The 12,009-nt window shown below is 44.1% G+C and overlaps 1 protein-coding gene across 2 annotated transcripts in view; it reads right to left on the reverse strand.

Annotated features, from left to right (window-relative positions):
* ARHGEF3 (Rho guanine nucleotide exchange factor 3) overlaps positions 1–12,009 on the reverse strand; it is a 295,300-nt gene that overhangs the window by 147,524 nt on the left and 135,767 nt on the right. The window contains exon 1 of one of the 2 annotated variants that reach the window (XM_019724206.2): positions 7,205–7,351. The exons of the other annotated variant lie outside the window; for it this stretch is intronic. Coding sequence (XP_019579765.2) covers positions 7,205–7,255 — 51 coding nt within the window. The 5' untranslated portion in view covers positions 7,256–7,351. Of the gene's footprint in view, positions 1–7,204; positions 7,352–12,009 lie in introns of those variants that run through there. 2 annotated transcript variants of the gene reach the window in all.

The raw sequence follows: 12,009 nt of genomic DNA on the forward strand, positions 1-12,009 counted from the left end.
AGCCTGAGCCTTCCTCCTGCCAGAAGGACTCCTGTGCATCTTTTACAGTTCAATCTAAAAGTCACCTCCTCTAGGAAGCCTTCTCTGATTCACCCTTCCCTTAGAGTTTCCTCTTGTCATGTTTTAGATATTTATTTTTTGAATAGATAATTCAAGTGCATGGGATTAAATTCCAAAAGGGTACATTGTACAATGATAAATAGGCCTCTCTCACCCCAGCCATCCCTTCCTCCCCCAGGAGGCACCACTGTGATCAGTTCCTTTTGTATTCTTCCAGAGCTGCTCTATACAAAAAATATGTAAGTCATTTCTTTTACCCAAATGGCATCATACTATATGCACCGCTCTAGATTGCTCAACACTGTATCTTGGACAGCCTATTATCACACCATTGAATAAAAATTGGCCTCATTTTTCCAATAGTTGCAAATCACTTTTAATGGACCATACCTTATTTATCTAGTCCCCAATTGATTATGTACGTGGTTTCCAATCTTTTGCTGCAGCAAATCCCCTTCTACGTAAACCAGTCTACATATGTGAAAGAGTGTAATGTCCCATAATGGAACTGCTGGGCCCAAGGGAATGTATGCTTGTGATTTGGATAAACATTGCCAAATTGTCCGACATAAAGACCATTTTAATTCATCCTCCCACTGGCAATGTATGAAAGGTCCTGTTACTCTTATTAGTGTTATCCAGTTTTTTCATCTCTGCCAATGTGGTAAATGAAAAATGATAGCTTGGACAAGTTTCCATCAATATTTCTCTAAGAAGATAAATCAATAGAGTTGCACTGTCCAACACAGTAGCCACTAGGTACATGTGACTGTTCAGATTTTAATTAAAATTAAATAAAATTTAAAACTCAGCTCCTTAGCTGCACTAGCCACACTTCAAGTGCTTAACAGCCATCTGTGGATAATGGCCTCAGTAGGAGCCAGCGGATATGTGAAATATTGGCATCATCATAAAAAGTTCTACTGGACAGTGATGCTCTAGACCTGTACTAGCCCCCGGCTACTATGAGCACAGGTGGGAAATGAGCTCCTGAAATGTGGCCAGTGAACTCAGATGTTCTCCAAGTATATAATACACACTGGATTTTGAAGACTCAACATGAAAAAAGAATGTAAAATGTCTGCTTAATTTTTATTTGATTACATGGGGAAATGCTAATAGTTGGATATATTGGGTTAAAAAAAATCATTAAAACTAATTTCATCTATTTCTTTGAACCTCTTTTAACGTGGCTGCTAAGAAAGTTAAAAATACATGTATGGCTCACGTTTTAGTTCTACTGGACAACACTGCTTCACAGGGCACGGCGCTTTATTGAGACCTGGATTTTAGCATAGAAATAAGTATTAATAGCTACTATTTCCATAAAGAAAAACAGACTCACTGGCATCTCTCTTTCTACCTCGCCCTCCCCTCCCGTGCAGACAGGGTGGGTAACAAAAGGAGAAAGGGTGGCAACGATCCTGATGCGGAAAGATCAGCCCTGAAACAAACCAGTCCACTTCCCACCTGGGCGGCCACAGGCAGGAACCAGTGGCATAACTGACCCCGAGCAGGGACTGATTTCCTGGTGGCAGTTGAAACAATGCACCAGAGAACAAAGTGCCTTCAAAACTAAGAATAGAAGAATGGCTTCAAATAAGATTGGCAGGACTCTGTAGGAACAAATCCCTCCCCCGTTCTGATCCTAAGCCGCCTTCCACCCTTGGCTTGACTAGCTCCTTGGCTTGCAAATGTCCCTGTCTTGGCCCTAACCCTCCTGCATTCCCAGCAGCCTGTACACACAGCTCTGGGTGAGGACTGAGGAGCAGAGTGAAAAGGGGAGACCCAGAGGAAGTGGTGACTCAGGCTCTGCCCAGAAGGACTCACATCACAATGGTTCTATAGTTGAAACTTGGCATATATGTTTCTGTCATCCGTGGCTTTGGCTTTGGCTATGAAGACCAAGAAAACTCAGCTTTGCAACATGATCCAGAAAACTGATGGGTCAGAATGGGCACTGCCTTTTAACCAGTACTAAGGGAATGAAACCTAATTGTATGTGAGCATGTCATCTGCTTGGAGGAAAACATTTATTGTTATTAATTATTAGCAGCTGTGTGCCTTTGGGCAAGTGAGCTAACCTGTCTAGATCTCATTTTTATCACCCACAAAATAAAGGGGTTGGATTATATAAGCTTTCCTATTTCATCCAGTCGAAAAACTCTGCGACCCTCGGCATACGTAAACGACGTATCACCAACACGGTCATCCTCATTCTCTCAACTCATTTAAAAAACACTTATTGGGCAATTAATATGAGTCAGACCCTGAGCTTGATACCGGCATACTAATATGAAAAAACATCTTTTCTACTGGGTAAAGTTCTTAGAAAGGGAAGGAAAAGCACAGAGGTGGGAGGAGGGTGATGGAATGAATAATTACAGCAGAGTTCTTTACCTGGTACCACAGGCCTGCACAGAAATTTTCACAACTCTGTAGTTTTCTGAAGAGAACATTCAAAAATACATGTGACTTCAAGAAAGAAAACGGCTAGTGATTTAGAGAAACTAGGATAGTCCAGGAACCACGATGGATTTGAACCTGAGCCACTTTGGTATGACGCCCCCACGTCAGGGATGATTTCCATGTGTGGCTTCTCCCACGGCCGTGCCTTCACCAGCTCTCTCCTTCCTCACGTCAGAACATCATAAGCATTTGATAGGCCAAGAGAGTATCACACTTGTTTGACCTGGGATGACTGCACCTGCTCAGTGGGGGCAGGATAACATAAGACAACCCATGTAAAATACTCATCACTAGTCAGCACTCCAGAGATACTAGCAGAAACTCACTCAACACATATTCACGTAGAACCTAGTCCATGCTGGGCCTTGGATTAGATGTTCTCACCATCGTCATCAATTATTGTTACTATATTTATCCTCCACCACATGGCAGCGTGCTCCACATACCGGGCACTAATACATGCAGGTTGAGGGCGTAAATGCTAATGGTCTCTGTGGTGAATCAATTTGTTCTTCAGAAAACTTTTACGCGCTCTCCTGACCTCCATGGCGTGGTACTGCGACTTGCTCTGGCCCATGGAATATGGGTGGAAGGGACATTGTACCAATCCCAAACCTAGGCCTTAAGAGATCAGGTGTGTTTCTGCTTGCTCCTCGGGGAACTTCTGACTTCCACATGAAAATAATATGCATGTGGGCAGCGAATGGAGCAGGCCCTATAGGGCATGTGGAGCCGAGGCCCTAGCCAACCTGCACACCTGTGAGCATAAGCATAAATGCTTGTGACTGTTTGCCACTGAGTTTGGTGTGGTTGTTACTCTGCAAAAGCTAGCTGAGACAGTCTTCTTTAGCTACAGCCAGAGATTTCAGGCAGAGAGTGGCCTTGGCTTCTCTTACTTCTCATTAAGGTGGGATTTCAGCAATTGGGTCATTTTATGGCTCTCTCTACTTCATTTTCTCTGGACTGGTAAGGCCCCATTCAAAGAAGACAGCAGGGGCTACAAATACACATATTTTAGCTATCTTGGCACCTGGCACGGAGTCGGGCACAAAGCTGGTTCTCAGGCAGTGCCTGATGAATCAAAGGGTGGGCTGACCATTCATTCTGGTGGGGTGAGCATTGTCAAACCCACCAGAAGGCAGCAACCTAGGCCTCAGATGCTCAGAGCTACTGGTTCTGCAGTCCCCAAAGTGTGGGAAGTGGACCTGGAGGTGACACAAGATCATTTCAGACCACATGCAGTAGACCTGGATGCATTTATGATGTGTTTCAAGAAATACTTTGTAGCGTTTAGTGATTTCAGGACTATTACTGCTTAGGATGAGCCTAAGTTAAAAAAATAAATAAATAAAGGAGATAATTTAAAGAAAAACAATAAGTGAAAAATAACAATACAAGTGCTATATGGATATGCGAAACATGACTGAAGTTTAGGAAACACTGATCCATTTCGAGTCTCAGTTTCCTACAAATCATAATCACAATCATAGCTAGAAGTTTTGAGCACCGACAGGAAATGTACCATCTTAAGAGTTCCACAGAGTTATTTTATAAACTCCTCAGAGTATCTGAGGTAAATACTATTGTCATTTCCACTTTGCAGATGAGGTAACTGAGGCCCAAAGAGGTAAGAAACTTGCCCAAGGTCAAGTGGCAGTGGATTTGGACTGAGACTGTCAACCATCCAGGACCCAGGTTATTAAAAGCAATCTCTATTGGAGAACCTAGTACTCAGGGAAGTCCAGCATTGCCCAAGGTTAACTGCATAACCTAGAACTTGAACCCCAAACTCCTGACTCCTAGCCCAGTGCTCCATGAGCAACACTTTGGCAAAAGCACCTGGAATTTATTACAGGGGCTAGATAGGGTCTGCAAGAAACAAGGGAGAGAAGTGGTAAACTCCAAAAAATGAGACTTGGAAGGGAAGAGACTGGGCCATAAACAAAGCTGCCAAAGGGAGTCAGGTGCTCAACGGATGAGTAGAAGCTACAATAGGGACAAAGTCATTCAGAAAAAGAGGGCTGGCAGAGCAAGGGTTGACACATAGGGCTTGCTTCCCGAGCTCTTCCCAAGAGACCCACCCACCCTGACCAGCATCAGGAAGTGGTTTCCCTAAGCGACATCCACAGTCTATATTTAAGTCCTCGAGTCACCCATTGTCCCTGTCCTGGTGGACCCTTGGGGTCACCACCCTGACCTTGCCCTCTCCGAGTCATACTTCTGAGTGTTCCATCAAGAGAAGACCTTTTTAGGATCTGGTTTGAATCAACTTCCCCTTCCATGGCTCCCACTCGGCGTTCTGGGCAAGCTGTGAAAACATGGCTGGAATGGGGCCTTCACAATGAAGTACTGACTTTCCATGGAATCTGCTGCTTCCTTCCCTCTACCATATCAAACCAGGACCACGTTGATCACAGGATATAAGATGTTTCTCAGCCCTGTTGCTAAGCCCTTCCATACTAAGGAGTCATTTTTCTGGTAGCTACCAACACATTCTGCGGCGAATGAGGGCTGGGCCACGGATCATGTTTGCTGAGTGCTGAATGTACCAGGCACTGTATGAGGCATTTCATTTATTCCTCATGACAACGCTATAAGGTAGACACTACTTATCCCCATTTTACAGACGAGGAAACAAATTCAGAGAGGTTTGGGAACATGCATAGGATTGCATGGTTAGTAAGAGGCAAAGCTGGGACTCAAATCTACATTCATGTGGTTCTATAAGCCATGCCCTTAACCATTGCACTCAACCAGTTCTCCGCAGATACAGAACCACCTGGGCCAACTCTCACACAATGAATCTGAGATCTGTAGAGGGTTTCTCTCCTGCCTTCCTCTCCCTCCACATCCAGTTACCAACTGCCCCTGCCATTCCCAGCCCTAATTCCTCCAAATCCTTTCTCTGGAGACTCTCAGAGCCAAGCAATAAAAATTCAATTAATAATATTTTCAAGAGCAGAATAACAGTCAGTAGCCATCCAGACAATTACAATTGGAATTGTAGTTGATATCATTTGGGAAAATGTGCTTTAAAACACTCATTAAATCATTTGACTTTGAAATACGGAGCTGTGAGAACTATTTTTGACTTTTTGGCAAGTAGCTGTATACCTAAGATTCACATCAGAGCTAATGTGAGTTTACAGACATCTCCATTTGACAGGTGGAGAAACTGAGTTCAGAGAAGGCAGTGACTTGTCATCGATGCCTCCAAAGTAGGTGTTAATTGGATTACAGCAAACATCCACCAAAACAGGTTGATCTGCCAAAGGATTGGGTAGCAGAGTGTCACTGAATATGCTGCATGTGACAGGAGATGTAGAAAGGTCCCCATCATTCAAATCACCATGTAATGCCTAATGGCTAAGAATGTCATTTAAGGATCCATGCTGCCTGAATTTGAAGTCTGAGACACTACTAACCAGCTAGATAATGTTGGGCAAATTAAATTATCTACTATCTCTTAGCCTCAGTTTTACCATCTGCAAAAAGGGGATAATAATAACAGCCAACCCCCAAGGTACTGTAACAATTTCAAGAGCTAATGCAAATCAAGTGCTTAGAAACATGAAAAGTATCTCCTAAATGTTAGCTATTATTATATTATTTTCTATTAATGTCGCATTAACTATCACTGAAATGTAGTAAACCATTTTAAATGTTATCAATTTCTATATCTCAAAGGCTCAAATATTATTCTTTATCAGGTGAACAAACAGCTAGGTGAGTGAGATGGGAAAGGAATGAGATAGTGAAACCACCCAAATCACATGAAAAGATTAAAAATGTATGTCTATAATTGTCATGTACAAGAGTTGGAATAGAATTACAAAAATCAGTTTCAGAAACAATTCTGATGAGAGGAATAGGAAAAACTATGAGCATTTCCTTTAGAAAATAGTTTTGACTTATCCAAAGCTTTAATACCTACCCATAAACAAACAAACAAATAAAAGGGACAGAGAGAGTAAGCTTCAAGGCTCCTAACCATTCTTCAGCCCAGAAAAATATATTTCCAGCAGCTCCTTCCAAAATAACCCAAACCAGGCACCAACATTCTTAATGAGAACACCAGCGAGTCTGAGTCTCCCGATATTATCTGACTTCATCTTCCCAATGATGAATACATTCAAAACACCAGGTTTACTTTAAGGAAACCTATAAAAAAGTTGCTCCAAGCAGAATGAACTTCCAAACTGAGTTCAGCCATTTTCCAATCGAAAGAAGATTTTGGAAATCCAGTTTGTGATCAAAACAAAACAGAAGGCAGATGCATCCTTTCCCCTCTTTTTTCCTTCTCATTAACTGAAAACAGGTCTCCAAAAAAATTACTAGCATCATGGAGCAAAGAGTGAAAAAGATCCACCTCCCCTTGCTCTCCTCCAATCACAGATAGTGAAGGACGCGCTGACAGCTAGGCACTCCACTAACTCACCATCTCCACCGAGCACAACCTTTTGTGGTCTTAAACACAGCTCTTTTCTGATTCATACTAAAGTGAGGCAGAAGCCTGCCTCCACCCCAGGCATTTTTAACAGCAGTACCCTACTAGTTTCTCAGGAGATAAAAAGAGAGCTGTACCCTCCCACACCTCAGCTCCTGACACCGCCCAGCTAGGCTTGGGTGGGAGTCGGGAGCTGGTGCACCCCTGGCTCAGTTGTAGGGAGCTTACCTGAGCATGGACAAAGAAGCAACACCACACCATGGGGCGCTCCAGCCTCATCCACCCAGAGTCCCCCGTCCTAACTGTGGCGGAGTCCTGTGGACAGGATACTCTGAGCAGAGTAGAGCATGGTTTCACCGAAGGAACTCCTCCCCCCCACTTGGGCTGCATGACAGGAAGTGACAGGGGGGGCCATCAGTTACAAGTGTCATAAGCTGAGAACCTCATCAGCCAAGAGCTCTCCATCTCTGGTGGTTTCTTTGCCTGCCTGCCGCTGCTTTTTCAGAGCACCAAGCCTTTTGGCATTCACAGGCACACCAGAAATGCAGTTTCTGGCTGACAATCCCCAGCCTGTGAGAACTAAACAATGCTCACTGGGTCCCCACCTAAAGCCATGCTGCGCATTCTGGCAGGTCTAGAGAGTTTGCTGCTAGGACATCATGCCTCAAATCTAGAGTTCTGCAGGCCCAACCACTGCGGGGAAATGAAGAAGGAACATTGGGAGGAGAGTTTGAGGTGTTCAAGGAAGAACCAGTAGTCCACTTGCACTTCACCCAAGTCGGCAGCCCTGCCGGGGTACAGCGCCCACACTGCATCCCAATTTCATAGCAACTCAATAGATGAGAGTGGTGGTAAACACCACACCCACCCGTGTTTCTTTTTTTCTTCCGCAAATCTTCTCTTCAGAACCCCTTCAAAATAGCTACTTCTAGAAACCTCCCTTTCATCTTTTCACGTGGATAACAAGAGGTCTTACTGTCTTCTCAGAGTTATTATGGAAATAATTCACAGTTGACATTTTTCATTTTATGAACTGGAGATCTCACCAGACTGAACACCTTGCCCCGGTCCCCTGCATTTTATAAAACCCAGACTTCTTGGGTGAGATAGATGGTCTCACAGCAAACCACAAGGTTTCAGATGAAAACTATGCCCTGTTCAATCCCTCCCCACAAACAAGTCAACACACCCTACTACACCGTTGCAGTGGGTCTCAAATCCAGGGAGATATAGCTCCAGTGTAGCTTTCAGTAACTTTTATTTTTCAGTTCTCTAATGGGGCCGTAGTTGATTTGCAAAAATCTTTCTAATTGCAACTAATAGCTGCAAAGATTCAGCCCCAGGTCTTCCAAGATGTTCTTACAAATGTGCAGATTTTTAACAGCCTTTGCCTGTCTCAGCCCTGAGTAAAGTGGGGGGGCTCAGCAAAGACAGGGTTTATTTGAACAAGATTCAATCCAAGACTCAATTTCAGAGCTTACAGGAAAGCAGCGTGCCCCATTCTCTCAGGGCAGCGGCAAGACCTCTGAAGAGTGCCTTCTGCCCCATCGACACAAGGGATGTACCAGGCTCTGGTACAAAGATGAACCGTGATGACCGAGACTAAAAGAACTGTTGCCAGGAACTTGCAAAAAGTGTTTAGGGAGTCAAAAAATAACCGAGCCTGGCAAATGCACTTTTTATGGGGACAAAGTCTGGAAAGACTTCTCAGAACAAGAGCCACAGGGCAGAATTCTGATGGGTGTTCTAGGTGGCAGAACGACCAGGACAACCGCAGTGAGAGGCACAACCACAGAGCGTTTTGGAAGAAAAGCAAATGCTTTGAAATCTCTGCTCAGAGGCGTGGGTCTTGCTTCAAGGAGCATGGGGGGTGGGGTGTGCTCCCATCTGTTTGGAGAAAAAAGGAAGTGAAATCATTGTGAAAATGGTCAGGACTTTCAGGCACGCATCTGGTTCACCTCGAGACCCATAAGTGGTACCTAACAGGTCTGGCACCCAGGAAACAGGCGATAACGTGTGCAAATCAGACTGGTGTCCACAAAAGGTGAGTTTCAGCTCATCCTTGCGATCCCCTATTTCCCAAAGCCTGACTCCCCACAAAGCAAGGTGGCTGGCACAGGAGTAGGGGTGGGGGTGGAGGTAGGGGTAGGGGAAGGGAGGGGAGGGGAGGCATTCCTAAAAAGGCCTCTTGCTTTAGCCTCCTGTATAGAAAGGGTCCTGAATTTATACAGGCCTGTAAACAACCTGAGATTAGTCAGCTTTGGTGGCAGCTCAGCTAATGAAGAGTGTCAATCCCCTGAGGATCAATGGAGGTTCCCATAGCCCAGCCCCTCATCTCCTGGAGGATTTTCCAATAAGCCACCCTGTGGAGCCTCAGTGGCCAACCCCAGTGAGGATCCAAAGGAAATGTGAGATGACCCCTAGAGTTTCTTTCTTTTTCTGAGGGAGGGAGGACACATTCAAAAGAACTAATCCTAGAATGATTAAGCCTAACTTCCGGTTGTTGACTGTGAAGGAGAGAGAACTGAAACCCGTGGGCTGCAGCACTTCGTGGAAGAGGTGAAACTTGAGTGGGCTCCAGGTCAGGTAGCAATGGAGGAGGGAGGAAGGAAGGGAGAACCAGCAGACGCCCTGGCAGGGAGAAAGGGGCACAGCCCGCACAAAGGAAGGAAAGACGAGGGCATGGCCATTTCCTCTGATGCCCCTGCTTTGACCAGAAGCAAGAACTCCAGTAATGAAATCTGTCCACACACAAGGCATCTCAGAGGAGCATTTCAATAACAAGAGGCTCCTGCCCTGAAGGATTCAAGTCCATTTTGAGCTTTATCGTGGGAGCTTATAAAGGAACACTCCGATCCCACTTCCCAAAGTGGGATTTAATAGCCATGCTAAAACCAGATGTAGAGAAAGGGGTCGCAAACACAAATGCTTTTAAGGGGGTAAGGCACCTGAGAGGAAAGCCTGGGTGGGCACTGGGGCATCACCCACCGTGGCCGCCGTAGGTCAGGTCCTGCTTGTTGGGGTCTCAAAGGACTATTGGCCCAGGGTGACTAGACATTACAGTTTTTCAAAAGAAGCTGTAAATTCCAGGTTTTATGTAAAATCTTTTGAAATGCTGGCATCCACATCATTTTTTTTTTTTTTTAAATCCTATACAGGGCACACAAAACGCAGTTGCTAGCTGGATTTCACCCAGGGGCGACCAATTTGCAATCTCTGGTGGCAATCTTTCTAGATATTTCCTTCTAAAAACATGACATAAGTTGCTGTATGTTACATTTTGCTTTTTTGGGGGTTTTTTGGGGTGGTTTTTTTTTTTTTTTTTTTTTCCCAAAAATGGCATGATGGCATTATGCTACCCCTTGCTTTTTTCACTTAACATCAGGGCATCTTTCTACATCATATAGACCATCTACACCATACTACAGAGTATCCTAGGGTATGGAAATACTTTACTTAATTCATTAGCCCCTGCCCTGTGAACATTCAGCAATAGTATTAAAGATACACTTGAAATGTCACCTCTCAGTTTCTCATTCCTCGTACCTCTGGCAAAGTTGAGAACATAAGTCATGATGAAAGTGCACCTGTGAGCAGATATTAAAACCTTCCAAAACCACAATTACTGAAACCATAAATGGTGTCTGTGGGTCTCTGAGGTTTTAATATGAGGACTTACCATGAATTTGATCTTCACAACTGTCATACTATTACCTCTACTGTACAGACTTTTAAAAAACTGAGACAAACAGGTGGTGTGAGCCTGCCCAAGAGAGCCAAGAGGTGTCGGAGTCAGGAGTGGAGCCCAGGCAGGGTGGGGGCTGACTTCAAAGCTCCTGCTACATGCATACGGCCCAGCCCCCAGAACAGATAACCCGACACCTACCCTAGGATCTTCAAGAATTTGACAGACGGCAAATATTGGACCACAAACCACTGGAAGAGAGAAGAATTACTAACAAATGGGACAATTCATTTCTTTGGGGGGGAAAAAGTGCCTCATTTTAAGGCCTTTCTTCACACTCATCCAAAACATTTTCTACATAGATTAGAGTGGAGTATTAAAAAGAAACATATAAACCTATGAAACTCTGGGGGTGTAGGTTCTCAGGGTACAATATTTTTCTTTAGGTATGTAGAGCTGAATGATTACATATTTACACATGGGAAAGTGCTTGTAAGGCACCTATGATGCAAAAACTGGCACCTGTTCCCCTCACAAGATAAATAACCATACTTGTGACAACCTCTCATTGGACTTCAAAAGGTCTAGAGTCAAAATGCAGACCTAGCTAAGGTACCGCCACGTGCTTCCCTGTGTCACTGGAACTCAAAGTGATGTTTTTCCTGTGTCGTTATTCTATATACCTAAGCACATTTTCTGCTGAGAAGTTTCTAGTAGTTTTCTCACCAAAAATATCATAAAAAAACATATTCATTAGGTTTGTGATTAGTTCATTTACATAAAACAAAATGGTGAGACTCACTTCTTCATTAAAAGTTGGTGAGCAAAGGTTTGAATATTAGTCCTGAAATCATAAAACTCCTAGAAGAAAACATAGGCGGTAAGCTCCTTGCATAGGTCTTGATGATTTTCTTTTAAATCTGACACCAAAAGTAAGAGCAACCAAAGCAAAAATAAACAAGTGGGGTTACATCAAACTAAAAAGCTTCTGCACAGCAAAGAAAAACATCAACAAAATGAAAACAACCTACTAAATGGAAGAAAATAATTTTAAATCATACATCCAAGAAAGAGTTAAGATCTGAAATATATTTTTTCAAAAAAAATCATACAACTTGGGCTGGCCCGGTGGCTCAGGCGATTAGAGCTCCATGCTCCTGACTCCGAAGGCTGCCGGTTCGATTCCCACATGGGCCAGTGGGCTCTCAACCACAAGGTTGCCGGTTCAACTCCTGGAGTCCCGCAAGGGATGGTGGGCTCCGCCCCCTGCAACTAAGATTGAACACGGCACCTTGAGCCGAGCTGCCTCCTGGATGGCTCAGTTGGTTGGAGCGCATCCTCTCAACCA

Source organism: Rhinolophus sinicus, linkage group LG10 (genome assembly GCF_036562045.2).
Source record: "Rhinolophus sinicus isolate RSC01 linkage group LG10, ASM3656204v1, whole genome shotgun sequence".
Taxonomy (NCBI): Eukaryota; Metazoa; Chordata; class Mammalia; order Chiroptera; family Rhinolophidae; genus Rhinolophus; species Rhinolophus sinicus.